The sequence below is a fragment of the Morus notabilis genome, unplaced genomic scaffold (genome assembly GCF_000414095.1).
Source record: "Morus notabilis unplaced genomic scaffold, ASM41409v2 Scaffold1273, whole genome shotgun sequence".
Classification (NCBI taxonomy): domain Eukaryota; kingdom Viridiplantae; phylum Streptophyta; class Magnoliopsida; order Rosales; family Moraceae; genus Morus; species Morus notabilis.
In genome coordinates this window covers 196,592-224,009 of record NW_010356724.1, presented here as the reverse complement: position 1 = coordinate 224,009, position 27,418 = coordinate 196,592, and the positions used below count along the sequence as shown (strand labels likewise).

The window sequence follows — 27,418 nt, the reverse complement described above, 5'->3', positions numbered from 1 at the left end:
CCACTTTGCTAACCCTTCCATTTTGTATATTATGATTATTTTGGGATAATATCTCGTTTTATTCAATCTTGTGCATGACAAGGAAATCATATATGATTAGAGGTGTAAGTTTGGACTGCCCGACGGTCTAAAGAAAAATTTCAGATTGGCCTGGCCCAATCTTAAAAGAGAGAGGGTTGGCCTAACCTGTTCCTAAGTCTAAAAAGTTTAAGGCCAGCCCAGCCCAACTTGAAATTTTATATGGTATTTTAAAAAAATCTTTAAAAGTATGATGTTCGGGCCGGCCCTAAACAAGAGAGGGTCGGCCCAGCCCTGTCCTAAGCCCAAAAAATTTAGGGTCAGGCTAGGCCCGTGCCAACAGTAGCGAGCCTCGAGCTGGCCTATTTTGTCTGGCCCAAACTTGTAGCTTTATGTATGATCCAAAACTGAAAACTCGAGTTTTCAATTCGAGTTAAGATGTGACATTTTTTAAGAGCTTTTCACTGTAGCACAGAAAGTTAGATGTGACATTTTTTGAGAGCTTTTTACTGTAGAAATCTAAAACTGAAAACTCGAATCGGTGAAATAAACGAGGCATAAAAAACTAAGCAATAAATGCCTGAAGTCACCTCCTGTTACAAAAAAAAAAAAAAAGATAGGGAACAAAGTCACCTCGTGGATAGCCAATCATAAAAAGGTGGTTCCACCTACACATCCCTTTTTACTCTCCATACCCTTTTCTAAACAAGTAATGCTATAGGACACCGATGGTGTTAAGCACCACCATCTAATAGAAGGTGCGTCATGTACCGTGAGACCCATAGGTGAGGCCCACCTTCTATTAGATGGTGGTGTTTAGCATTGGTGGTGTCCTTTAGTATTTTTCTTTCTAAACACACACCCTACATAATTTTAAAATAGTTATATTTACTTTCTACACACTCCTATAATTCTAAAATTACGCCAAATTATTTTCATAGGATTATTAATTCTTGATCATTTTTCTTTCCACACATACTATTTTATTTTAATTTTTTATTTTAATATTATCTTTTCTATATTTTTCTATTTTTTTAGTTGAAGCTTTAGGCATGACAAGTTTTTTTATAGAACGAAAATTATTAAAATATATTTTTAGAAAACATAAAGGACACTCAAAAATATAAAATAGAAAGCAATATAATTCCAGAAATAAAAATAAATAAAAAATACGTCAATAAAGATATTATATTTTTGATGTATGATTAAAAATACAAAATGGAAAAAGAATGAAAAATGAATAAACGAAAATAATAAGCATAAAAAAGAACAAAATGAAAAATAAATCAATTCTACTTTACAAGAAACAAAAAAAAAAAAATGATTTGCCATTTTAAAAATGAAATAATTAGAAAAATAAAAAAATTAATACAACATGAAGGAAATAAAAGGTAAAAGAACAATCACCATAGAATAGAAAAGTAAAGAAAATTTAACATACTTTTATGTAATTTTTTGAAATAGCTATTAAATGGAAAAAATTAAAGTTTTATCATAGATTTCAAAATATCAATTGTTTATAATTTGAGCATATGACATGTAGAGTGTGTGAAGGGAAAAAATAAATTGTTATGTAATTAAGTCGATTATAATTGTCCTTTTTTGTCATTTTTTATGAGCTTTTTTTTTGAAATGGGAAATTTCATTTCACAAAAAACAAATTACATAAGACACAAATAGCCCTAAATACAAAGGAATTTGACCCCGAATTAATGACTGGATCCACCGGTAAATATCAAAATAGCACAGAGATGAATACAAATACCGAGACTCAAATAAGGAAAGACCCGCTCGGCACATAAATATTGAGCTTGGTCATTGCTTGTTAAACAACGCCAAAACAGTCGATGGATTAACTCAGTCGACCGAGATCAAAGACTACATAATGGAAACAATCACACCATGACATAGAGGGAACTCTAGTCAGAAAACATACACCACACTATTTACAAAACGGTTGGGAGACACAAGAGGAGGACATCGCCTCCGTTATTATCGAAACAAAAATATTAAATTAAAACAAAAAAACACACCAAAGGGATGGAAACATCAATGCCCTTATAAAAGAAAAATCCACCAGCAGCAAGCCATTGACCGTGGAACAGAAATCAGATCAAAACGGAGCCACCCCATAAAGAGAGCACACTCGAGGGAGGTGGAAGATTGTGGGAGGACTACGGCAATATAGAGGGGACGTTAGCTGAAGTGTAGATTTGGCCCAATGGATGCGCCGCCATGCACAACCACCATCACAAGAAAGCCGATATCGAGAGGAGACTGGGGACCGAATCTTGGGGCCGGAAGCCCAGCGACGCACCTAGAGGCGGCGGCGTAGCTCCGGCCAAACACTGAAACTTTTTTTCTTTTTTAGAGACTCTCTCACTAACTTTCTCTCTCTAAACCGAGGAGAAATGGCTTCTGAAACAAGAATAACATCAATTAGCTGTGTAAGTTGAATTCTAATAGACACATTTTTATGCCCGTTAATCATTGAGTTAACTCCCTTAAAAAAAAAATCCTTGTATTAACTGAAGAATAGCTGGAAAAAAAAAAAAATCAAAAGCTGAAGAGGAAGATAGAGCGTTAAAAACATCAAAGACATACCTGCTATGCGATTAGCAAGCATCGGGTGATTCATTAGTTATCTTAATGGCAGGAAAGTGAATGATTGTATCTGGAGATTGTCTCTTAGCTGCCGCGAAGGCGTTTTCAATATCAGCTGTGTATTTTGCAGGCATGCTAGTTAACTTCAATTCCTGGAGAGTCTTCAAGTGCGTTAAACCAGTGGGAACCGTCAAGTTCAAGCAGGACCTGATCTCAAGCTCTCTTAGTTTTTGCATCGCACCTTCTTCCACCTTCAGTGTTACCAGCGTATCAAGGCACCAGAGTTTCAGAACTAGAAGATTGGGAAATCCACCAGAGAAATCCATTCTATTTTGTTGATAAGAACCAGAGAAGAAAGAGAGAAATTTAAGTTGTGGAAGGTTCCCTAGGAAAGGAAGTAGCAAGTTGCCACGTGAAAGTCCCGAATCCGACAAGGTGAGTTCAGTGAGGCTTTCTGGTAGTTCACTTAAGATGTATGCTCTTCTTTCTAGCTTTCCCGACAAACACAGGCTGGAGAGCTTCTTAAGATCTATCAAAGGCTCTAGCCTTAGTGAATGAGCTTGGTTGTCTTCGTTAACAGATTTCAGACTCAAGGATTCTAGGTGGGTCAGTCGCGGAATGCGTTCTGCTAGTCTCTTTTGTTGTTCCAGCGTTAATTGGAATGTTAACCTCAGTTTTCGAAGATTGTTCAACTTGTCCACAACCTCCATCAAGGCCCGGCTCTCGTGATCCACAAATACACCGGACAACTTGTGCAGATTTTTCATGGAAATGGCGCTGATTTGAGGCATGAATTTGATTCGACAAACCTCGCTCAAGTGCAGGTTCCGAAGTTTATTAAGTTTCCAAACTGAGCTAGGAAGCGTTCCCAAATTAGTATGCTTCAAATCCAGGGTCTGGAGATTCAACAACTTGCCTACTGACGGTGGAAGAGTCTCAAGGTGAGTCCACCTTAAGCCTAGATATGTCAGATGCTTTAGTTTCCCAATTGCACTAGGCAAGTGGGGTATCAAGACACGTTCAAGATCAAGAACCTGTAAGTCTCGGAAGTTCCCACTTGCGATGCCTTGTCGAAGAAAATCACGAACTTCTTCACCTAGCCTTTCTCCGTCTCGGCTATCAAAGACCGTAATAGAGAGTGGACAACTGTCCTCTCCCAGAATATTCGAGTTAAGACTGTGAATACTGCGACTGTAACCGCTATCTTCATCAGCATCGAAACGATAAGCAAGTTGCCGATCAAAGCTCGCTACGGACCAAGAGCAAGGAGTCCTGGTCGTACGTCTATTTTTCAACCAGAGTTCTCTTAGGGTGCTAGGAAATCTACAAGTCGAGACTTTTCCATTACGTTTTCTTTCAACTGTTTGAATTATATTACGATTGATCAGCTCCAAAAGATACCCGTAAGCAATCGTTTCTTCCGTTCTTTCCTCGTTGAGTTCAGTATTCTGTGCCAATCCCTGTGCAACCCATAGTGCAACTAGTCTCCTAGCAGGGACTTCAAAGTCCCTAGGAAACAATTCAAAGTAGGAAAGACATTTTTCAAGAACTGGTTGTGACTGCAGGTATTCTTTATTGGTGTCCCAGGTCGATACCCATGGTTGTTGGTAGTGAACTTGAGAGACACGCTCAAGCACCACTGACAATTCCTCTTCAGTGACACTCTTCCCTGATAATAGATATCCAAGACGTAGGATGGCGAGGGGAAGGCCTCCAGTCCTCGCGACCACTCTCTTTGTGAGGATTTCCACTTCGCTGGGGGGGCAATCGACCATTTGGGTGAACAATTCCCAGCTTTCCTCTCGAGTTCGTAGCCGAAGTGGGTGGATGTTACTTGGATTGACATGTAAAGCTACTGCTTTGTCGCGTGTGGTGAGCATAATAGTACTGATGCTTCCATCTGGGATTAATGCCAGTTTGAGTCTATCCCAAGTTTGCTTTAACAAAAGGTTGTCCAGAACTATGAGGCATCGATTTTCCTTCAGGAAAACCTGCAACTTGTTTATCCAGTATTCTTTTTCATTCTCGTTCTCCTGGATTTGCAAAATCTGGTTTCCAACGCTTTGGAGAAGCCTTATCTCATCGCTTTCTTCTTGTACAGAAACCAAACGACGAACAGGAAAGTGGTTGATAATGGATCTATGATGACAAATTTTCTTAGCCAGTGTCCTTTTACCTATGCCTCTCATCCCCACAATCGAAAGGACAGAATGACGTTCATGCGCCTCATTATTAGTATTTGCGGTCTGCTTCAAAGACAAAACCAATTCATGTATGTCTTCTTCCAAACCAACAACTGAGGACGACTCTTTCATCATGTCGATCCTATACACTTGTACACATCTCTTAAGAAAACTGGCGTCTTCATGGATTCGGTTAATCTCTGTCCACTGTGAATTTTTCATGCACAATTCTGCATCCGAAGCCATTTTCTCCAATAGCTTGTAGGAAGCCATTCTCGTGCCAATCGCCCGTTCAGTTGCTTCTTGATCTTTCAGTAACTTCTCCAAATCCTCCAATTCCTTGGCCAACAAAGTTAGTGAGTTTGGCTCCTGATCCTGCATGTGGCTACGAATGCTTCTGACAGCAGATGAAATAAGACTAGTAGTGTTGTCCTCCATTGGGGGTTGTGGGACGTTGGAATTGGCATCCTTTGACGACTCTCTTCTGATGAACTTGAAACCATATCTCTCTTTTGTTTCCAGGAGATGAGATAACACGGCACTAACGTTCTTTATATTCTTCTTAAATTTGCGCCTCAAACCCCAATAATCTTTGAAAATGGAAAGCCACCTCACCTTATTTGCCGTCTCTTGCAACATGGTCTTGATGACATTATTTGTTTGATCAATGATGTTCTGTGCTTCGTCCAGCCACACCTTTTCTATCGCTCTTTCTAGTTTGAGCCCGTGCAAATCTTTTATGAAAGCCTCCAGCAGATGCAGTTGCATTACGACGAATGGAATTTGCGCTGACATCCCCCAAACCAAATTCGGTCTGTTGGAGATCAGGAGTTCAAGGTCCGATGCAACTTTTGAGTCAAAAGGAGCCCTTGGGGGGTCTGAAGGATGCTCGCTCTCATCAATTGGTCTGTCCTGAAGTCTTCTCACCGTCATCCTCGATTCCTCCAGTATTCTAACGACGTGATTTGCATAATTTTTTTCCTTACGGAGCTTCTCTATCCCTCCCTTGGTCCGGTGCATTCCAAAGGCAAGATCAACTATCGTTATGAATTTCTTGAATAGAAAATACTTCTTGAGGAAATTTCTTCCATCCACTTGTTCCTCAAACCCTACGGTGCATCGTTCGGCCTCAGAAGTAACTTTGGCTGTTTTCTTCACCCACCGCGCCTCGATTTCATTCAATTTGTGAGTTATTCCTCTTAGATTGTGCACCGACTCCCACACTTGTTGGGCTCTCTCTTTTATCTGAACCATTGACTTGTTAGCTGTTTTGAAATCTTTTGAAAGCGCATCCAGTAACCTCCACTCTCTTCTTATCCACATGTTGTTCTTCTCCATATACTGCAAAATTACACAGTTTACCAAGGCGAGAAGTAAGTAAGAACCGCCGACGAGCCATATGAAGCCCTCGACGAGGTCCTCCTGCACCGTATCTTGATTTTCTGTTGGACGGAAGAAAAACCAAACTCGAGAGACGAAATTCGTCCATGAAACAGAGTTGCTTAAAGGACTACTCATGACAAACGAATGAATGACTGCTCTGTAGCTCTGAATACTGCATTACTAAACTAGTTGTGGCATATTCGTAAACAACGTAAATAGAAGTAGTTAGATTCTATTTTCTCGTTTAATTTCACGTTTTTTTTCCCGTATAGTGACCTGGCAAAGTTGTTACCAGACATTTGTTATAAGAAAAGTACTCCTAAATGGTACTGGTGTAGCCGCAGCTATGGGGTTTCTCTGTGGATAAGGTCACTAGAACCAAACCTTAAAATTGGGGAATAAAGACAAATAGAGAAAATTAATCTCTGAAAAAATTCAATAATACTTCATTAGTTCTTAAGAGTCTGATAATTAGCTATTTATAGTTTAAAGATATTACGGGTTTGTTTAGTTCGCTGATTTGAGTTTATAATTCGAGTTTATATGTGATTTTATGTGAGAACTTTTTAATGTAATAAAAAAGTTATATGTAACTGTTTAACAAAACTCAACTTCTAAATATAAATAGGTGAAATGAACAGAACCTACATCGATAAATAAGTCTGCGTTTTAGCCGGCAAAAAAAGGACCCAAAATATAGTCTCAAACGACAATGAAACGACAATGAGCAAAGCTAGTAACCTAGTAACTAAACAGATCAGCCACATTGAAAAAACAGAGTATGCCCTGCATCAGGTACACTCAGAATTAAGTACACACATGATTTTTTAACATATCATCTACAATCATCGTAAAATTTGCCTAAAACTTGAAACTTATTAGAGAAAATAGTTCATTGACCCGTTCAAAAAAAAAAAAAAAAAGTTCATTGACCAAATTAATTTTCTTATGTCTGCATAATTTCCACGTCGTATGTATGGAATCATTGACTAGATTAAATTCCACTCACTTCAAATTTTAAAATGACGCATATTATAATAAATCAAACTGACAGGAACCATACGTGATTTTTGTTATTATGTAACTATCGAGATCGACAGATAAGATTGGGTGTGCATCTCATTAATGATACACAGATAAAATTGGTTGTGCATCTCATTAATGAAAGACTTGGGAGTTAAGTCGCTATCTAAAGTCAACTTGCATCCTCACTAACCTCTTCTATTAACCTATAGTTTATAGTAAATTCATTTTTTTTTTTTTTAAAATGGCCTATAGTTTATAGTATGCAGCTATAACCACCCTTGGTTACAGACGCCAATTAAGACTAGCTTAGGTTTATATTTAAATACAAGTTATGTTTATAACATTCAAATCAATTTGATAGTACCTTGTTATTCGCAAAAGTTGTTTGGTATGCTGTGTATTTTTTTTTTTTTAAATATGATATTAAAAAGCTACTTGATGTTTTTATTTTTTATAAAAAAAATCTGTTTTTGGACAAAAAATATTTTTCATCCCTTTCTAATTAATTGTTAAAGCGAATCTAACACAAAACTCAGATTTGAATCAGAAATTCAAGAATGAAGAACAAACGAATTTTACGGAGGATTCGTGAGCTCCTTCACAAGAGACTCTTTCCACTAGTATGAAGAAAGTTTACAAACTCAAGAACTCTCTCAATTACAGAAATCTCAGACCCAAAACCCATAAACAAATGTGCTTTCAGAGAAAATACCCGGTAGATAAAACCTAACATATCCAGATTTTCCCAACCCTAGAACACTACAATCCTCACAACTTCTCTCTGTTACAATCAACATTGTTTCTCTCCAGGGCCGGCTTAAGATATTATGAAGGCCATAGGCGAATTTTATTTTTTATTTTATTTTATTTTATGAGGCCATAGGCGAAACTTTTTTTATGAGGCCCTAGATGATTTTTTTTTTCTTTCCAAATCTCATCTTTGGCGTAGAATATAAATTTCATGCATATTGTTATCTAATAATCACATAAAAATTTGGAAAATAGTAGAAAATAGGCCAATATGAAAAGCTTAAGAAAGTATGTAGGTAAATTTTTAGTTATAGAAATTAATAGGCCATAACTTGTCAAGTTATGGTTCATAACCAGATAAGTTATAGATAAACTTGTTAAGTTATGGTTCATAGCTAGACAAGTTATGAACAATTATGGATAATAACTTGTCAAGTTATGGTTCATAACCAGACAAGTTATGGACGAAAACAGTAATTTGGCCTATTTATTAACTTATATAAACTATTGGCCTATTAATTTTAATTCATCTCAAGTCTTGACCTATTTTCCTCTTTCTCTCAAAAAATTTCTCCCAAAAAATTTCCAGTACATTTGAAAAAGAGAAAAACTCGTAGTAGTTACAGGTGAGAAAAAAAAAATTATATGAGAGTGAACAATTAATCACCAACTAAAAGATTTTATAAGAAATAGAACCATTGATAAAAAAAAAGAGTCTTACTTTTTTAACTATGCAATTAATCTTCAAATATATATGTACATATACATAATACATATATCATGTATAACACCTTGAGAAATTAAACATGATTATTAAGATAATTATGATTTATTAATGTGTCTAATCTGATTTAATTAATTAATTATGTTTATTAAATGTTTCTGGTATTTAAGTTTAAATATTTTTAAGGGATTTAAACATTTTTAATATTTATATTTTTATCCCAGAAGCGTGTGTAGACACATTTTCTGGTCTACTTTTGTAAATATCTTTTAAAATTTTCCTTTACTTTTCTTAATTTCTTTTTCTTTCCTTTTTCTTTCTTGTTTTTCTTTCTTTCCCGTGGCTCCCTCTCAACTCTCTCACTCTCTTTGTCGTTTCCCTCTCTCTCCCTCTCTCTCTCTCTCTCTCTATCTCTCTCTCTCAATTTGTCACCATTTCTCAAGGATTTTGAACCAAAGAGGAACTATAAGAAGTTTTCAACATAAAGGGAAGGATTTGGGGTAAGATTTCTAAAAAACTACTCTTGAATCTTAGATTTTTCCGTTAGAAAAACTTATTGTTAGTTTGAATTGGATTTTGATGGATTTTGGTTAAAATCATGATGAGATTTGGGGAAATTTGGTTCTTTGGACTTGATTTATCATCTGGAACCTGGATTTGTTGAATTCCTTGGAAAATATCTCAGATTTGAACTCAGATTTGCAGGATTTGGCCTAGTTTTCGACGGATCAGCCATTTTGGCCGACCTGTTTGGTTCCCACTGGTCGACCGGCCGCTTCTCCACCGGTCGACCAGTGGAGATGAACCTCTCTATCACTGGTCGATTGGTACACACAGAGTTCAACCCTGTTTTGCCTTAAAATACTGTTTGACCATGATTTTCAAAGAGAACCCAAATTAGCTTTTTTTGGGAACCTAAAGTAGATGGATTAGCATCTTTAATCCATGTTTTAAGATCAAAACCCTTGGAATGATGTTTTAAAACATGAAATGATTTATGAAACTTGGATTTAGATTAAGACACACTAATAGGAAATTGAAGTGTATAATTGAGATTGATTTGCTTTAGGAATGAGAATTGAATCCTAAAGTGTTGTTTTGTGTAAATACTAGTTGTGGAATCTGATTAAAGCGCTTTGAGAAAGCGAAAGCTAGGATAGCGCAATGCTAGCAACATGTTTGGTACTTGAGAGGTAGGATTTCTTATCATTTTCTTTGATAGCCTATTTTTAAAGAGTTTTTGGCCAATACAAATGTTTTAAAGAAATGACATGTTTGATAAAAAAAAAGTCTTTTAACACAATAGCTTGATTTTAGCTATTGGAATCATAACGAACTGTTTCAAAGTTTTAATGAATGATTTCTTAAGATAAGATATCTCGCAAACTGGTAAGCCTGTTGATGGCCTAGATAGCATATGCAGAGAGTATCCTTAGGGGCAGAACTTGAAACCCGGACTGGGCTATTACAGTGGTGTTAAGGCTTGTGCTTGTGGTTGTGTAAGTAATTTATCATAGTATAAATTACTTATTGATGCCTGTAATACATAATTTAAAGTTTATACTTCCTTTCAGAAAAAGGGATGTTAGGCTCCAGCTATTGTGTTGGAACTGAATATCTTTATTTATTTACTTATTTATTTATTTACTGGTTTATAAAGTTTTCTTAAAATACATCATACTGGGCCTTCTGCTCACATTTTATTTTGTTTCTATAAATATTAAACCCCTCCCAGGTGACGCTAGAAGCAGTGCTGAGTGAAAAGCACACTCAGGTAGACTAGCTGGTGTAGATTAAGGAAGAAATTGTGCTCTTTCATGCTTGTTGATAAATGTAAGGATTGTAAATTCTAAGATTATAATTTTGAATATTAAGACAGTGGTTGATGTCTATAAATGTTCTTTGCATGTTCATGTATGTACAATATTGTATATCCTGTGGGTGAAACCCTGAATGATGCCAGATGCTCAGTTTTTAAACCACTTTATCAGAAAGTGTGAAAGTCCCCATCACTTTCTTATTATTTAATTTTAGTAAAAATGTGGGGCTTGTTTGGAAATTACTTTAATATTTTACTTTTATTTTGATTATTATATTTCAAAATGTTTAACTACTTTCTTAATTATGTTTAACTTCTAAACGAGCCTCCACGTCACTAACCCTTGTTTTGGGGCGTGACAAGACTTGGTATCAGAGCCTTAGGTTTAGAAATCACGGGATTGTGCATACATGTATGATATCAGGAATCCACTAAAGAGTCTAGTTTATTTTCAATTAAAGGAGATGCCGCTACGTCGTAGGTCAGTTAATTAACCAGCACTACTGAATGAGGAATTCATGGATGCTGCTTTCCAAGGGATGGCCACCCGAGCTCAGAATGAGTGGCTGGCCGAAGACAGAAAGCAATGCTATTTTCGTGAATTTAGACGTGGATCAATCCCTGCATTTAACAGTGAGGGTGGACCCCAGGAGGCTGGCTGAATATTGGTTTGATTCCATAGTGAAACATTTAAACACTATGGGAGTTCCGGAGGAGTACTGGGTGGAATTTGTAGTGTATAAGCTAGAAGGCAAAGCAAGTACTTGGTGGAAGCAAGTAAGGAGAAGGCATGATGTTGCGGTGCTGACTTGGGATCAGTTTGAAGCCCTTTTCAATGAACAATATTTCCCTTAGAGTTATCAGGATAAAAAGGCAATGGAGTTTATGTCTTTACAACAAGGTGACATGTCGGTGAGGGAATACGAGGCTAAATTCAATGACTTATCCCGGTTTATGCCATCTCTGGTGGGGTCTGAACACCTGAATAGCCTAAAGTTTGAAAAAGGTTTTAAGAGGTCGATAAGGAGGTCATTGGTGGCTCTAAGGATTCGTAATTACCAGGAACTGGTGGCTGCCGCTATAAGTGTGGAACAAGATAATCAAGCCTATTATCAAAGCAGAGAAGCAACCGGCCGAGTTTCGATTTCAGGAAGACCTTCTGTATCAGGGAAGCTACAATGGAGTAATAGAAGGAACCACAACTAGGGGCAGATCAGTGGAGAAATGGTCAGTGATGGTAGTAGTTCAACTGGAAGTGATATGAGCAGTCCTTATAGGCCTAAATGTCATCATTATGGGCAAATTAGCCATATTAGGAGGAATTGTCCTAATCGGAAGCAGCTGCCAACTCAACAGCCTCAGAGTGACACCTCTTACAGTCAGGAGAGGTTACCAAAGTTTGTACCACCTTACCAGCCATAGCTGTCGACACAAATGTCATTCTCTCCTGCGATAACCTATCGTCCGCCGTATTATCCACAGTTACGGCCTGAAGTTTCGGGATCAGTGCAGTTACCTCTGCCACAACAATATAGGCCAGGGAACTAAAGACCCAATATCGATGATAGAAGAAAGTGGAAAGCACATGGATAAGCTTATACCCTGACAGAAGGAAGTTCTGGAGGTCAGGCCAGCAATACTGTTGTTGAGGGTATGACTCTGATCTCACACTTTTTGGCTCACGTATTGTTTGATATGGGTGCTACCCATTCCTTTATATCAAGTTCTTTTGTTCAAACTTTGAAATTGAAATCTGAGAACTTAGAAACCCCGATGATATTAAACTCCCCACTAGGATGTGTGGAGGTAGTTAGTGTATGTAGATTGTGTGAAATCACGATTAGAGGTGAGCGTTTGAGAGCCGACCTAGTTATCTTTCTGATGAGTCTATTTGACGCGGTGCTCGGAATGTATTGGTTGTCAAAATATGGTACAATTGTTGATTGTTATCGTAGGAGAGTAACTTTGATTACTAGTTCTGGAGCAGCAATTACTTATTAAGCGGACATGAACCCAGTCTTGGAAGAATGACTGTTGAGATACAACATTGGACGACAGAGAAACCTAGCATACTTTTCTTCCCTTCTTGCTTTAGAAGGTGAACCCGATGTAACTGGAGATAATACGAGCATTCCTGTGGTGGATAAATTTACAGATGTTTTTCAGGATGAGTTACCCGGTTTGCCGCCGGATCGAGAAATAGAATTCTGTATCGATCTAGTACCGGGAACGACACCTATTTCCATTCCCCCATACCGGATGGCACGTGCTGAAATGAAGGAATTAAAGAAGCAACTCGGTGAGTTAGCGGAAAAAAGACATATCAGGAATACCACTTCCGCATGGGGTGCACCTGTGTTGTTTGTAAAGAAGCATGACGGATATCTTCAGTTGTGCATTGATTATCGTCAATTGAATAAAGTAACTGAGAAGAATAAATACCTATTGCCGAGAAACTATGAGTTATTTGATCAGTTGGGTGGATCACAATATTACTCTAAAATTGACTTAAGGTCTGGATATCATCAGCTTAAAGTTAAGGAGGAAGACACCCCGAAAACTGCTTTCAAAACCCAGTATGGGCATTTTGAGTTTTTGGTGATGCCTTTTGGGTTAACGAACGCTCCTATGGCTTTCATGGATTTAATGAATCGGGTCTTCCAACCTTACTTAGATCAATTCGTAATAGTCTTCATTGATGATATCCTGGTTTACTTGAAGACTTGGGAAGAACATGAGCAACATTTGAGAATTGTTCTTTAGACTCTTCGTGAGTTTTGGCTGACGGAAGTGAAGTTCCTTGGACATGTAATATCGGGGCAAGGAATTTTAGTAGATCCTTCAAAGATTGAGACCGTGTTACAGTGGGAAAGGCTGAAGAATGTAGTGGAGATTCAAAATTTCCTCTGACTTGCAGGATACTATCAGCGTTTTGTGACAGACTTCTCGAGCATTGCTGCACCGATGACTTGATTGACCAAGAAAGAAGTCAGATTTGAATGGGACGCTTAATGTGAACATGCTTGTCATGAGTTAAAGGCCAGACTTACAAGTGCACTAGTCCTGACCATACGTAATAGCGAGGAGCCATATGAAGTATATTCTGATGCGTCGAGGAGCGGCCTTGGATGTGTTTTGATGCAAGGTGGATGCGTTGTAGCTTACGTATCTCGCCAATTGAAGCCACATGATCAAAATTGCCCCACTCATGATTTGGAGCTAGCATCAGTGATATTTGCATTAAAGATATGGAGATGTTATCTTTATGGGGTAAAGTTTTAGGTTTTCTCTGACCATAAGCGTTTGAAGTACTTGTTTACTCAGAAGGATATGAATCTCAGGCAGAGGAGATGGATGGAATATATAGAAGATTATGATTTCACGCTGCAATATCATCTTGAAAAAGCTAATGCGGTTGCTGATGCCTTTAGCAGGAAGACTTCAGGATCTTTATCATCATTGGCTTTAGAAGGTTGGAAAAGGACTAAAGTAGTAAGTGATTATGATCTTTAGTACTATGAGGATTATAATGAGGCGATGGTGTATAATCTAATGTTCACACCAGCTTTTGTGCAACAAGTCAAGCAGAATCAATGACAGGATTCTCATCTTCAAGGAATTTGAGTTTAAATTCAAAATGGAGATCAACTTGAAGATTGAAAAATCCGGGAGGATGAATCACTTTATTTCTAAAACCGGTTAGCTATTCCTAAGGTATATGAGATCAAGAAGGCAGTTTTGTATGAAGCCTATAAGTCGCGATATGCCATTCATCCTGGAAGCACCAAGATGTACCAGGATCTTAAGAGGCAATATTGGTGGAAAGGTATGAAGAAAGACATTCATAAATATATTTCAAAATGTGTGACTTGCCTCTGAATTAAAGCGGAACACCAGAAACCTGCTGGAGAATTGCAGCCTCAACCTGTTCCGGGGTGGAAATGAGAACACATCACGATGGATTTTCTGATGGAACTACCGAGAACTGAGCAGAAGCACGATGCCTGGGTGGTGGTGGATAGGCTAACAAATTATGCACACTTCATACCATTTCGAGCAACGTATTCCCAGAAGATCTTGGCAGAGTTGTATCTGGAACACATCGTTAGACTTCACGGAGTACCGTTGACCATCACATCTGATCGCGATGCCCGCTTTAATGCAAGATATTGGAGAAGTTTCGAAGAAGCCATGAGAACATAATTAAATTTCAACATGACTTTTCATCCTCAAACTGATGGGCAATCTGAAAAAGTAATTCAAATTTCAACAAATTATGCACACTTCATACCATTTTGAGCAACGTATTCCCGGAAGATCATGGTAGAGTTGTATCTGGAACACATTGTTAGACTTCACGGAGTACCGTTGACCATCACATCTGATCGTGATGCCCGCTTTAATGCAAGATATTGGAGAAGTTTCCAAGAAGCCATGAGAACAGAATTAAATTTCAACATGACTTTTCATCCTCAAACTGATGGGCAATCTAAAAGAGTTATTCAAATTCTGGAGGATATGCTTCGTGCTTATATTCTGGACTTTGGTGGAAACTGGAAGAAATATCTTCACCTTGCTGACTTCGCTTACAAAAACAGCTACCAATCTAGTATTGATATGGCACCGTTTGAAGCTCTCTACGGATGGCCCTGTGGATCACCTGTTTGTTGGCTCGAACCAGAGGATCAACTTATTACCGGACCAGAAGTTATTTAAGAAAATAACGAAAAGATAGTTGTTATCCGTAAATGATTGTTAACAATGTAAAGTCGTCAAAAGAGCTATGCTAACAGAAAGCATAGACCTTTGGAATTCCAAGAAGGCGACTTCATTCTGTTGAAGGTTTCCCCGTGCAAAGGAGCTGTTTATTTTGGTGTGAAAGGGAAACTTGCGCCAAGATACATTGGACCATTCCTGATCGTGCAACGAGTCGGTGTTGTGGCGTATCATCTTGCCCTACCGCCTAAGTTATCACATGTGCATGACATGTTTCATGTCTCCATGCTTCGTAAATTTCAACCTGATCCAGATGTCGTGGTATAATGGTATGACGTTCTGATCTAGTATGACGCGACATACGAGGAAACACCGGTTCAAATTTTTGATCGGAAGATAAAGAGTTTGCGTCATCGTGAGATCCCACTAGTGAAAGTGCTATGGCAACACAATGGTGTCGAGAAGGTGACATGGGAGCTTGAAACGATGATGCAAGAGTAGTACCCACATATGTTTACACTTTGAGGTAAGCTATAATTTTGAGGACGAAATTCCTTAAGAGGGGTAGAGCTATAACACTTCGAGAAATTAAACAGGATAAATTAAGATAATTGAGATTTATTAGTGTGCCTATTCTAGTTTAATTAATTAATTATCTTTATTAAATTTTTATGGTATTTAAGTTTAAATATTTTCAAGGGATTTAAACATTTTCAGTATTTATATTTTTATCCCAGAAGTGTGTGTAGACACATTTCTTGGTCTACTTTTATAAATATCTTTTGAAATTTTCCATTACTTTTCTTTATTTATTTTTCTTTCCTTTTTCTTTCTTTTTTTTTCTTTCTTTCCCGTGGCTCCCTCTCAGCTCTTTCACTATCTCTGTCGTTTCCCTCATTCCCACTCTCTCGGTCAATTCTCTATCTCTTTCTCTCTCTCTCTCTCTCTCTCAATTTGTCACAATTTCTCAAGGATTTTGAACCAAAGAGGAACTTTAAGAAGCTTTCAACATCAAGGGAAGGATTTAGGGTAAGATTTTCTAAAAACTTATCTTGAATCTTAGATTTTTCCTTAAGAAAAACTTATTTTTAGTTTGAATTCGATTTTGATGGATTTTGGTTAAAATCATGACGAGATTTGGGGAAATTTGGTTCTTTGGACTTGATTTGTCATATGGAACCTGGTTTTTTTGAATTCCTTTGAAAATATCTCAAATTTGAACTCGAATTTGCAAGATTTAGCCTAGTTTCCCACTGATCAACCATTTTGGCCGACCTGTTTGGTTCCCACTGGTCGACTGGCCCCTTCTCCATTGGCTGACCGGTGGAGATGAACCTCTCTGTTACTGGTTGATCGATGGAGATGAACCTCTCTGTCACTGGTCAACCGGTACATATATAGTTTGACCCTGTTTTGCCTTGAAATGCTGTTTGACCAAGATTTTTAAAGCTAACCCAAATTAGCTTTATTTGGGAACCTAAAGTAGATGGATTAGCATCTTTTATCCATGTTTTGAGATCAAAATCCTTAGAATGATGATTTGAAACATGAAATGATTTATAAAACTTGAAATTGGATTAAGGCACACTAATAGGGAATGGAAGTGTATAATTGAGATTGATTTACTTTAGGAATGAGAATTGAATCCTAAAGTGTTGTTTTGTGTAAATGCTAGCTGAGGAATTGGATTGAAGCACTTTGAGAAAGCAGAAGCTAGGATAGCGCAACGCTAGCAACAGGTTTGCTACTTGAGAGGTAAGATTTCTTGTCTTTTTTTTATAGTCTATTTTTAAAGAGTTTTTAGCCAATGCAAATGTTTTAAAGAAAGGACATGTTTGATAAAGAAAAATATTATAATACAATACCTTGATTTTAGCTATTGGAACCATAACGAACTATTTCAAAGTTTTAATGAATGATTTCTTAAGATAAGATATCTTACGAACTGGTAAACCTGCTGATGGTCTAGATAGGATATGCAGAGTGTATCCTCGAAAGAAGAACCCGAAACTCAGACCGGGCCACTACGGTGGTGTTAAGGCTTATGCTTGTGGTTGTGTAAGTAATTTATCATAGTATAAATTACTTACTGATGCCTATAATACAGAATTTAAAGTTTATACTTCCTTTCAGAAAAAGGATGTTAGGCTCTAGCTATTGTGTTGGAACTGGATATCTTTATTTATTTACTTACTTATTCATTTATTTACTGGTTTATAAAGTTATCTTAAAATACATCCTACTGGGCCTTCTGCTCACATTTTATTTTGCTTCTATAAATATTAAACCCCTCTCAGGCGACGCTAGAAGCAGTGCTGAGTGAGAAACACACTCAGGTAGACTAGTTGGTGTAGATCAAAGGAAGGAATTGTGCACTTTCATCATTGTTGATAAATGTAAAGATTATAAATTCTAAGATTATAATTTCGAATGTCGAGACTGTGGTTGATGTCTATAAATGCTCTTTATATGTTCATGTATGTACAATATTGTATATCCTGTGAGTGAAACCCTGAATGATGCCAGATGCTCAGTTTTTAAACCACTTTATCATAAAGTGTGAAAGTCCCCATCACTTTCTTATTATTTAATTTCAGTTAAAATGTGAGGCTTGTTTGGAAATTACTTTAATATTTTACTTTTGATTTTGAATATTATATTTCCAAATGTTTAAATTCTTTCTTAATTATGTTTAACTTCTAAACGAGCATCCACATCACTAACCCTTGTTTTGGTCTGCTTGCTGCTTGTTGTTAGAGATATTGTAATATGTCTCTTCAAATCGTTGCAACCATTGGTTATTTGTTTCCACACATATCTAAACACCTATTAGCAATAGATATAATTATTGTAATAGATGTATTAATCCGTGAAAAGATACATTTACATTGAGAAATGTACCTTTATGTGAATGGTTGTTATGATTGAAAAGGTTGCATTCATTCATGAAATGGTACGTGATGATTGAGAAGATTGCATTCATTCATGAAATGGCACATTTGTCTTTTTTGATTCTCTAGAAAATTTACATATTTAATTGATGTTCTGGAACTCAATATTATTGCTAGATATTGTGTTCAAGGGTTTCCTGTATCTTGGAGGTAATTTGCCACTAAAATTCATTAGCAAACTTTGCGAAGTGAGGGCAAATAAAACATTAAAGGAAAGTATTCCTATACGCCTCAAACCCTCTCTTGTTTTATGCATTCTTTTCATCCTCTACACATAATTTTTTCCAACACTTGTAACAAGCATTGTAAACAATGGTAAAAGTTTTACTGCTTCAATATTTTAAGAGTACAACGTTTGTATATATATATATATATACAAGTGAAATGAATAGCAGAAAAAAACAGTAATTCTATCTATGGAAAGTTGACTACAACAAATTGCATATAAATATAAAGAATCATATATGAATGATATTGTTGACAATCAGGCATTAATTGGAGAATTATTGTCAATGTGACTATGAGAATTATTTTCAATTATCTTTCTTGGACCGAAGAAGATAGTGGTGTGATTTGGGTAGTGGTTTGGTCAACAAATCAGCTAATTGATTATGAGTGGAAACATGAGAGACACGTAGCGATCCGTTTGCGACTATGTCACGAACGTGTTTCATACGAGAGTGGAAAACTGGATTTGCGCAAAGATAAGTAATGATTGCACCTATGCGAGTTCGGCAACTGTTGATACAATAACTCGATATTCTGCTTCGGTAGATGATCGAGCTACAACTTTCTATTTTCTAAAGGACCAAGAGATTGCATTACCGCATAAGTAGGCAATGTATGCAGTAGTGGATGTGTGATCTTAGTTATTACCAGCCCAATCACCATCGGAGAACGCATGTAAGGAGAACGGCTGGTCGCGCCATAGATGAAGTCCACGATGAATTGTGTTTTTTAGATAACGTAGCACCCGTTTTGCTGTCGACCAATGACGTTCAGTGGGTGCATGCATGAATTATGCAAGCTTATTAACACTAAAGGAAATATCTGATCGTGTGACCGAGAGATATTAAAGTGAACCAATGACGCGATGGTAGTCTGTAGCATTAGTAAAAGTCGAACCATCATTCAAAGTGAGAACCTCTGATGTGGACATGGGAGTCAGTACTTCTTTTGCACCATCCATCATAGTACGAGTGAGAAGGTCACGAAGATATTTGTGCTAACTAAGAAGCATGCCACGGGAGGTAGGAATAACTTCAATGCACCAAGATCTTTCAAAGAGAAACGTTGAGACAAAGCCTTGAGAAATTGGTGCAGAATGTTGGTGTTATTTCCTGTGAGAAGTAGATCGTCAACATAAACAAGAAAATACATTAGAGCACCATTAGTGTTGTAAACAAAAAGGGACGCATCAGATTTGGCATTTTTGAACCCGAAGGCCTATTTAAGCCCATAGATGGCTTTACGTAGACGACAAACATAAGATGGACAAGATGTATCAACAAAGCCTGGAGGCTGCTCCATGTAAACCTCCTCATGCAAAGTGCCATGCAAAAAAGCATTATTAACATCCATTTGTCAGACCGTCCAACCACGACCAAAAGCAAGGGCAAGAACAGTGCGAATGGTGGTGGACTTAACCATCAGACTGAATGTGTCATGATAGTCGACACCGGGTCACTGATGAAAGCCTTTGGCTACCAAACAAGCTTTATAATGATCAATAGTTCCATTGGGTTGGTACTTGATACGAAAAACCCATTTACCCAACACGATTATGAGTCGAGTTTGGAGGAACAAGCTTCCAAGTACCATTTGCAGTCAGTGCATTAAGCTTATCAACCATAGCCTTACGCCAATTTGAGTCTTGAAGGGCAGCGGTAACAGTCATTGGCTTGAACAGGGTGGGAAGAGAGTGTTTGGATATCGTAAGGAGCTGTTTCTATTTAAAAATGTTGTTCTTGGAGCAAGTTTTCATGTTGTGCGTGTTTTTGGTAGGCCGTGATGATCGAAGTAGCCGAGGCGGAGATGGTGGTGGGGAAGGTGTCATCTCAGGGACAAGAGGCACATCATCTAGATAAGCCGAAGATGAGGAAGAATTATGAGGCGGCGCCGTTATGATAGGGTCATCGAAGCGTACGAGTGGGAACAAAGACATCGACACGGGTGGAGGTACTGGAATTGAAAAATCAAGAGAGGCAAGAGACTCGGAACATTGAGACTACTTATGTATGTCAGATGGAGACAATGAGGATGTTGTGGTGGAAGAAAAAGGATATTCATGCTCAACAAATTGAGCATGCTAAGAGAGGTAAATTTTTCTAGAAGAAACATCCAAGCACTTGTACGCACTTTGTTGGGAGCAATACCCACGGAACACACATGATTTGGAATGAGGTTGAAGTTTGTGACTATTGTAGGGTGGTAACTAGGGATAGCATACACACCTAAATGTTCTATGCTTAGAGTAGTTTGGGATTATACTAAAAAGTGCTTCATAGGGGGACTTATGACCAAGAAGATGCGTGGGCATACGATTAATTAGATAAACAACAGTTTGAAAAGCGTAAGACCAATAGGATAAGGGAATAAAAGCATTATGAAGCGGTGTAAGTCCGGTTTTCACAAGGTGACAGTGACGACGTTCGGCCGACCCATTGTGTTATGGTGTGTGTGGTGGTGTTGTTAGGTGTTGGACGCCATGAGGGGCAAGACAATCCCTGAGTTTTTGCTCCCCCCCCGCCATATCTAAATATAGTGTAACTAGATTACGTTTGAAAAAAAGTTCAACCAGAGCTTTAAATTTGGTGAATATTTGCATCACATCAAATTTGAAGTGCATAGGATAAAGCCAAATATACATGCTCAACAAATTGAGCATGCTTAGAGAGGTAAATTTTTCTAGAAGAAACATCCAAGCACTTGTACGCACTTTGTTGGGAGCAATACCTAAGGAACACACATGATTTGGAACGGGGTTAAAGTTTGTGACTATTGTAGGGTCGTAACTAGGGATAGCATACACACCCAAATGTTCTAAGCTTAGAGTAGTTTGGGACTGTACTAAAAAGTGCTTCATAGGGGGACTTATGACCAAGAAGACACGTGGGCATACGATTAATTAGATAAATAGCAGTTTGAAAAGCGTGAGACCAATAGGATAAGGGAGCATATGCATTATGAAGCAGTGTAAGTCCGGTTTTCACAAGGTGATAGTGACGGCATTCGGCCGACCCATTGTGTTATGGTGTGTGTGGTGGTGTTGTTAGGTGTTGGACGCCATGAGTGGCAAGACAATCCCTTAGTTTTTGCTACTCACCCGCCATATCTAAATATAGTGTAACTAGATTACGTTTGAAAAAAAGTTCAACTAGAGCTTTAAATTTGGTGAATATTTGCATCACATCAAATTTGAAGTGCATAGGACAAAGCCAAATATACTTAGTGAAATGGTCGATAAATATGACATGATATTTAAAATTATCATTTGAAGTAATTGGATATGGACCCCAAACATCGGAATAGACCAAATCCAAAGGACCATGACTTACTAAAGATGACACGCCAAAAGATAGTTTATGGTTTTTATTACATAGACATGAGACACAATAAAATTTAGTGGACAAAGATGACGACACGGGAAGAGAGTTTGTGCGGACGATTTGGTGAAGAATGGGTAAGGAGGGATGCCCTAGCCGATCATGCCATGTCTTCAATGATGTCTTGATGCTCACCATCGCCAAACGCGGTCCACCGTGCCTACACCTTTGGGCCACTCATAAACTCCCTTATTATTCGGACCTTGAAGAAGACATGCCCCCGTGGTGAGATCCTTAACAATAAAATGAGAAGGAAAAAATTCAATTGATGTATTATTGGTGTGGAAAAATTTAGAAACGGAAATAAGATTGTGTTGAATGGAAGGCACACATAGAAATTTAGAAAATAAAAAATTAGATGAGGGAGATGAGAGAGATAAAGAATCGGTATGGGTAATTGGAAGCCCGAAGCCGTCACCAGCAAGCACATCATCGCCACCTTCATAGGTGTCATGCGTGGAGAGATTAGCAAGGTTATTTGTCTCATGATGACTTGCACCGGAGTTAACCAGCCAATTCACATCACCTCGTTGCATAAAGGTGTGATTGGCAACATGTGCATGAGAAAGGTTGGCCTTGAGTGTCCGGCATTGTTTGGCAACATGTCCTTGTTTGTCACAGATTTGGCAAACCATATTGGAGTTCAGATTGAAGGCACGGAACCTATTGTTGTTTGGGCGAGTAGAGTTGGAATTCTGTGAGCTGTTTAGTTGGTCCTGAATGAATGGTCGATTGTGACTTGTTAAAGAGTTGGAAGCATTGCGGTTTATGCCGCTACGATTGGAGCCGACGCGAGCAACATTGGCTGTGACGAGGGATACATCAGACCTTGTTCCATCACATTTCATGGCAGTTTCATGTTCCACGAGTTTGTCATGGAGCTCTTCAAATGACATGACAGTGTCGCGAGCATGAATGGAAGCAGAAATTTCCTTAAAGTCAAGACCAAGGCCATTGAGAGTGAACAAAATGAGATCATCATCCGCGATAGGTGCATTGGCGATAACAAGTTCATCAGCGGTGCATTTCAGACCTTGTAGAAATTCAGCAATTGTCTTGTTGCCTTTGGTCATCGTATGCATGCGTTTTTAAAGGTAGATCACACGAGAGCGAGAACGATTGGCATAGAGCATAGCCAATACAAGCATCTCTCGAGTTGACAGAGGAAGCCACAAGAGGCATGATGGGTTCAATTAGGGACGCAAGAATGGCATGGAGGAGCAATTGAGCTTGTCGTCTCTAATGGACAAATTCTGGGTTTTCAACTTCAGTGTTGTTTTGAGTGATGGTAGCAAGAGGGCATGGGGTAGTGCCACCTATATAGCCTAAGAGATTATAACCAAACAACAAAGAATGGAATTGAGCACGCCATGATGGATAGTTGGTGGCTATTAATTTGATAGGAAGCTGGGCAGCAGCGTTAGTGGCTATGAGATTGGGTTGACGAGCAGTTGGGTTTACGACTACAGGCGCTTTGACCATTTGGGTAGTAAACGTGGGGATCGTTTTCTCAGTGGAGGGGATGCTTTGATACCATAAACAATGGTAAAAGTTTTACTGCTTCAATATTTCAAGAGTACACCGTTTGTGTGTATGTATATATATATATATATATATATATATATACAAGTGAAATGAATAGCAGAACAAAAACAGTATTCCTATCTATGGAAAGTTGACTACAACAAATTACATATAAATATAAAGAATCACAAATGAATGATATCGTTGACAATCATGCATTAATTGGAGAATTATTGTCAATGTGATTATGAGAATTATTTTAAAAAATTATCTTTCTTGATTCTCTCTAATACATTGGCCTTTTCGAGTTTCTGTTACACCTCGCGGTGTACCTGCACGAATTGATAAGCAAAATCCAAGGCAAATTTACTTTTAGGGTGAAGGAGGGCCACTAGGTCGACATATTGGTTTGGAGGCTTGGTGTATACTAGGGGTTTAAGTAATCACCCCGAACCCGATTAACTTGGCCTACCCGACCCGACCCTACCCGAAAATATAGAGTATTCTTTTTTTATTAATTTTTTAAATTTCAAAATAGCCCAACCCGCACTATGCGGGTAGGGTCACAGGCCGGGCTTTATTTGACCTGTTAAACCCTACCCGGTTGACCATGATATTGTCTTCCTTCATGATAAGTCTTGGCGTTGTTTTGCCATTTGGGTTTATTAGTATTTAAGGTTTTATGTTGATTTGACCACACTAATCTTAATATTTTGCTATGGTTTAACCAATTTTCTTGTATTATTGGTAAAACTTTCATATTTGACCTGAAAATCCATTTTTTACTCTTGCCCAACAGGTCAAGGAGAAAGAAAAACTTAGGGAAAATTCAGAATCTGCCTCTGCAGGTACTTTTACACCATCTTGTAATACGCCATTGAATTTGTTTATAAGTGAATTCTGATTCTGAGATTGAAGGAGAGGTAGGGTTTTGAAGGAGTGCGAAGAGAATTGTGGCTTGGCGGTGGAGAATTCTGTGAAGGTGGTCGGAAATCAGAGGCGTGGTCGCCCGAGGAAAGTTGGGGTTTTGAACATCAATGTTGAGAAGGAGGAGCAGTTGTGCGAGGTCCAGAAAAATGGTGAGGTTTTTGGTTCTGGTTCTAAAGAGAATTCATTTGAGGTTGGAAAGGGGATGGATTTGGAGAAGATGACACTTAGGGAGTGGTTTGATTTCTTGGAGGTTACTTTACCAAAACTGATGGTTTACCCGAAGTAACCCAGCCAACCCGAGATTACCCGAGGTAATCGAATGGTGTACGGATTCTGGGGGCAAGTAACTTGTTGCGGCCCACTTTTGTTTCTGCCCGATTCTTGCGGGCCGGCTCAATTATTTATTAAAACCCTACCCTACCCAGCCGAATTTCACCCCTAGTGTAGACAATGTAAATAGGAGAGTGGCCTGTGGAACGGCTCGGCACACTGTTGTAGGCAAACTCAATTTGGGGTAGGGCGAGATCCCAATTGCAAGGCTGGTCGCCCGCAACACTTCGCAGCATGTTACCCAAAGAGCAGTTAACAACCTCCATTTGGCCGTCGGTTTGAGGGTGTAGCTGCTGCTAAATTGAAGAGTAGTGTTCCGGCGCTGCCACAAGACCTTCCGAAAGGTATTGATGAATTTAATGTCCTGGTCAGAGGTAATAGAAGTTGGAAGGCTATGTAGATGGACGATGATCTCCTTGAAGAAGAGTTTAGCCACGTAGCTTGCATCGCCAACCTTCTTGCAAGGGAGAAAATGTGCCATTTTAGAGAAGCAATCTACAACCACAAAAATGGAATCAACGTGCTGAGGGGTTTTCGGAAGACCAAGGACGAAATCCGTGGTCAAATCCTCCCAGATATTAGCGGGAACGGGCAGATACATGAAACTTAAAGAAAATGTCGTCAAAACAATTCTTAGATGACACTAGAATGTCCAATGTCGTGTAATAGTACATTTTATGACATTCTTAAAAATGTCATAAAATTTTTTTCATTAATAAAAAATAAGATTGATAAACCGTAGCATTTTCAACAGGTTTCTCCTTCCTCATAAGCCAAAAGTAAGTGTATTACAAGAAAAATAATACCCTTAAAACAAATTAGCACATAATAAAGTCGTTGAGATCATCCTAAAAAAAAATGTTCATACATATATGAAAAATTCTCATGTTTCGTTAAAAATAAGAAACAAAACGTTCTCACGTGATGATTAAACTAAAATACCCTTGCAATCCTCCCTCACGTACGACTCATCGTCATCCACATTGTCATTATTGAGTTGAGAAACATCCTGTGTAGTGCATATGTAGTATAAGCACTCTCATCAAATGCTTCAAGATCATGAAAGCCTCTTGGTGGTGCCTTCAGCACAACATACCAACTCGATGTATCATTTTCTTTGGAGTAAAATACTTGTTTTGCTTGCCAAAATGAATGGATCTCGTTGAAATTGATTTATTCCTTCGTGAAGGTTGACTAATGTGAAGCCTTCTTCCTCTTTTACACCAACCGTAATATTAGCCCAGATGCATTGGAATACATGTAATCGGAATGTATGGAAATCAAGCATTATGATATCCTTTATAATCCCATAACAAGATACATTTGCAATAATGTGTGATGTGTCTCATGCGCTAGATCTACAGACTATCTCTGCCTCTATAAAAACCCCATAATCTTGGGTAGATCTTTCAACCTCGGTGGTATGAAACCGTTTGTCATTGATAATATAATCAGAATTAATATGACATGTAATAGCGTCTGGATCCTCGTGCAAAATATTTTAATCTTTCTGACGCTGTAATCGTACTAGGATGGTTTGTACTCTGCAAAATAGTTATATATATCACATATATAGCATAACATATTTATAATAATAGAAATTGAACAAATAAACGTAATAGATCTTACGATTTTTTTCTGTAACCTTGAGGAAAATGTCTCTGAATGTATCTTTTGCAGCATATTATTATCTTTAATTAGATGCCTATCTTCTTCATCCAAGTGCATTCTAAATTTAAAATGAAAATGATAGAATATTCACGTAAGTGATCAAAAATAATTAGTAATAGCTTTAAAAGAAACAATAGAACAATAGAATATTGTCACTTACTGAAGATAAGGCTCAATTTCTGCAACGTTAAACAATATGTATCTATGAACAATCTTCAACATTTCATCAGTCATCAGTTTTGAGGTTCCTTTAGAAATAGGGCGTCCTTCTAATATTGTCTCGTCTTCAAATTCTTCATTACGAGATTGCTTCTCACCTATCGGGATATCTTGTTGCATGTATCCACTGCATAATCTCATACATTCTTAGACAAGATAGCACTCCGCTATACATCCTTCTGGTCGTGAACGGTTCCTTACATAACCCTTGAGTACTTTCATAAATCTAATTAGAAAAAAATACACCCTTGTATTAATCAACTTAGCAACGAAATAGCAAAATAATACGTAAAATAGCACTGAGTAAGTAACAATACTTTGTAAAAGGATACATCCATCGATATTGCACAGGTCCACACAGTCGAACTTCTCGTGCTAGATGAATAGTCAAGTGAGTCATAATATCAAAAAAACTAGGAGGGAAGTATTTCTCCAACATGCAAATTGTTTCAACAATTTCATTCTCCAATGTTTCGATTTTATTTTTATCAACTACACGTTGGCATATTCCATTAAAAATGAGCACAATCGAAATATTGCAGTCCGTACTTTATTTGGGAGAAGTCCTCTTATAGCTACTGACAATAATTGTTGCATCAGGATGTGACAATCATGAGATTTAAGACCTATAAGCTTGCATTCATCCATAGATACACATCTCCTAATGTTTGAGCCATAACCATCAGGCAATTTCAAATCAAATAACCTTTCCCAAAATAATTGTTTCTCGTTCTTCGACAACGAATGAGGTGCTGCAAGAAGGTAAAATCGATTACCTTTTTTTGTGGATGTAATTCTTTTCTTATGCCCAATGTAATAATCTACACTTGGTGTTGTTCTTTGGAACATTTGGGACACGTAAGTTGTCTTCAATGTTCTATGAAGTAACAAAAAAAAAAAGAAGAAAGTCAAGATATACATAACAATCGTTGTTTAAAAAAAAACAAAACTCTTTTTAGGTTAAT

At 37.9% G+C, this 27,418-nt stretch overlaps 1 protein-coding gene across 1 annotated transcript; it reads right to left on the bottom strand.

Moving 5' to 3' along the window:
- Nucleotides 1-1,705: 1,705 nt before the first annotated feature.
- LOC21392915 (putative disease resistance protein At1g50180) lies at nt 1,706-6,323 on the bottom strand. The gene is made up of 2 exons (XM_010088517.2): nt 2,623-6,323; nt 1,706-2,436 (listed from the first exon to the last, which is right to left on the bottom strand). The coding sequence occupies exon 1, from the start codon at nt 6,321-6,323 to the stop codon at nt 2,634-2,636; it is 3,690 nt and encodes a 1,229-aa protein (XP_010086819.1). The 3' UTR covers nt 1,706-2,436; nt 2,623-2,633.
- Between the last annotated feature and the right edge of the window lie 21,095 nt (nt 6,324-27,418).